This window comes from Bison bison, unplaced genomic scaffold (genome assembly GCF_000754665.1).
Source record: "Bison bison bison isolate TAMUID 2011002044 unplaced genomic scaffold, Bison_UMD1.0 scf7180017864345, whole genome shotgun sequence".
In the NCBI taxonomy this organism is placed as follows: Eukaryota; Metazoa; Chordata; class Mammalia; order Artiodactyla; family Bovidae; genus Bison; species Bison bison.
This window is the reverse complement of record NW_011494917.1, coordinates 3,892,124-3,894,972: the sequence shown is the minus strand read 5'-3', so window position 1 is coordinate 3,894,972 and position 2,849 is coordinate 3,892,124. Positions and strand designations below refer to the sequence as shown.

The 2,849-nt window shown below is 58.1% G+C and overlaps 1 protein-coding gene across 3 annotated transcripts in view; it reads right to left on the bottom strand.

Moving 5' to 3' along the window:
• Positions 1 to 1,430: 1,430 nt before the first annotated feature.
• Positions 1,431 to 2,849, bottom strand: part of SPERT (spermatid associated) — a 14,125-nt gene continuing 12,706 nt past the window's right edge. For 2 of the 3 annotated variants that reach the window (XM_010854628.1, XM_010854629.1), the window contains one exon: positions 1,608 to 2,819. In XM_010854628.1, the coding sequence (XP_010852930.1) occupies positions 1,608 to 2,819 (1,212 nt within the window). Of the gene's footprint in view, positions 2,820 to 2,849 lie in introns of all 3 variants that reach the window. The other variant, XM_010854630.1, reaches the window with a different exon arrangement.

Here is a 2,849-nt window from a genome sequence, read left to right as displayed (position 1 = left end):
GGCCAGTTCTGGGTCCACTGAAGATAAGATAAGTGTTTTCATTGCAGGACCTCTCAGACCCTTTCAGTTGGCGTGTGACTATGAGTCTGCCCAAGAGGACTGTCTCCCCCGATCATGGAAACCTTCATTTTCTCAGAGCATTTCAAGAGCTGCTGTTTCAAGGAAGATACTCTGAGAACCTAGAGCAATGTTGGGCGTAGGGCTGGGGTTCTGTGCCCTGGGGGACATTTGACAATGACTGGAAATGGTTGTCACAGCTGGGGGTCAGGTGGCTATTACTGGCATCTAGTGGGTCAAGGCCAGGGCTGCTGCTAAATGCCCTATAATACACAGGGCAGCCCTAGACAAGGAGTTATCCAGCCCACTGTTGCCAGCATCCCAGCTGAAAAGTCCTAGCCTTGAGCCCCACAGCCCATCCCCTACTCTATGGCCTCATCAATGCTAGGTGATGAGAGAGCAAGAAAGACAGGAGAAAGAGGAGGGAAACAAAGAAGGAAAAAGGGAGGAAACAGAGGAGAAAAACAGATGATAAAGGAGGCTGAGGAAGGAGGAGACAGGAGGAAAAAAAGAAAAAGCATCTAGATTCATAATTGCCAAAACTTGGAGGTAGCCAAGAAGTCTTTCAGTGGGTGAATGGATGAACATACTGTGGTACATTCAGACAACAGAACAGCATTCAGCATTAAAAAGAAATGAGCGATCAAGCCATGAAAAGACACGGAGGAGCCTTAAACGCCTGCTGCTGAAGAGCCTGCCTACTGTACGATTCCAACTATATGACATTCTGGAAAAGCAAAACTGTGGGGAGCAGTAAAAAGATCAGTGGTTGCCAGGGGTGAGAGGTAGGGAAAGATGAATGAGCAGAGCACAAAGGAGTTGTAAGGCTGTGAATATGCTGTGTATTCATGGTGGATGCATGTCATTACATGCTTTACCCAAACCATAGAATGTACGACACCCAGCGTGAACCCCAATGTAAGCCATGGCTCTGGGTGATAGGCATGGGTCAATGGAGCTTCATCAATTGTAACCAGAGTACCCTCTGGGGGAGGGGAGGGGAGGGTGATAGTCCGGGAGGCTGTGGCGGGTGTGCAGGAGGGGATGTATGGGAATTCTCTGTACTTTGTGCTTCATTTTGCTGTGACCCTGTTCTGTGCTCACTCACTCAGGTCCAACTCTTTGTGACCCCATGGACTACAGCCCACCAGGCTCCTCTGTCTATGGGATTCTGCAGGCAAGAATACTAGAGTGGGTAGCTGTTCCCTTCTCCAGGGATCCTCCTGACCCAGGGAACAAACCAGGGTTTCCTGCACTGCAGGCAAATTCTTTACCAGCTGAGCTACCAGGGAGCCTGCAAGTGCTCAAAACAGGGGAAAAAAAAAAACAAAAACACATAAAAACCACAAAAGAATGCAGAGCAGCCCATGTGGTTAGGCCCCAGCCTCCTCAGGTCTTTATTACTTCTCTGAATTGACCAGGCTGCTCATTCTGCTCTTGCACTGGGCACCAGCTGGTAGGGGCAGGCCAGGCGCCCATGGGGAAGGTGGGCGTTATGTGGTGGGGGCGCCCCAGCCCGGTGCCTCTGTGCGCCTGGGGAGGGGGGAGCCTCAGACCCTGCTGGGCTTCTTGGGGTCCTTGCTTTTGGCCGGCATGAAGGCGTACAGCTCCTCGATGAGCATCTCCATCCGGGCGGTGACCTCGGTCACTGTGTCGATGACCAGCTTCTGCTGCAGCTTCAGCTTGTTGTTCTCCCACAGCGCCTTGTTCTCCTCCTGGAAGAGCCTGTGTTCCTCGCGCAGCGCATGCAGGGCCCGGTTCTCCTCCTGCAGGAGCCGGTTCTCATCGCGGAGGACCTGCAGGCTCTGGTTCTCCTCCCGCAGGGCCTGCAGCGCCTGGTTCATCTCCCGCAGCAGCTCCAGGGACTGGCTGCCGTCGGGGAGGCCCGGGCCCCCCTTGCCCACCTCCTCCCCGGGCTGCGCGGACAGGGTGCTCACCATCTCCCGCAGGGCCCGGAGGGTCTTGGAGTCGTCCGGCGGGGCCGGGAGGCCCTTGGGCTCCTCGAAGGGGGAGGGGAGGCCAGGGCCCGGGTCCGGCAGCAGCCCGTGGGGCTCCTCGTGGGGCGAGGAGATGGGCTTGATCTCCTCGGTCGAGGCGGTCTTCTCGTCGGGCTGGGCCCAGTAGGCCTTCCTCTGCTCCAGCAGCTGCTGCAGGGCCCGGTTCTCCTCGCGGAGGAGCTGCAGGGTGCTGTTCTCCCGGCCGCGGTGCGCCTGCAGCGCCGTCTCCTTCTTCATCGCCTCCAGGGACGAGGCGTTGTCTTTGTGCAGCAGCGGCGAAGAGGCCCGGCTGTCGTCGCGGCCCAGCGCGGCCTGGTGCTCCTCCCAGAAGACCTGCAGGATCTTGTTCTCCTTGCGGAGCATGCGGTTCTCCTCGCGCAGCGCCCTGTTCTCCTCGCGCAGAGTCTTGTTCTCCTGCAGCAGGCACTCCTTGGCCAGCCTCTTGTGGTGCAGCTTGTGGTGGAAGGAAGAGGACGGGGAGAAGTAGGGCGACTGCAGCCGGCAGTTCTCGCTGACCCAGCGCCCGTCCTGGAAGACGAACATCTCGTCGCTGAGCTGCACCCGCGGCGGGTTGTAATCCAGCTCCAGGTCCGCCTGCGACGTGGGGCGCTCCATGGGGTCCAGGGGCACCGACGAGAAGCGGTTGAGTGGGTAGGAGTGCTGGCTGACCACCCGACGGCTCAGCCTGGGCAGGGCGGCCTGCCGGGCACAGCGAGGGGTGGGGTACAAGTTGTGGAGCCTCAGGAAGGGCTCGGCTGTGCCCCTCTGCAGGAAAGAACAGGGAAGCCCAGGGGT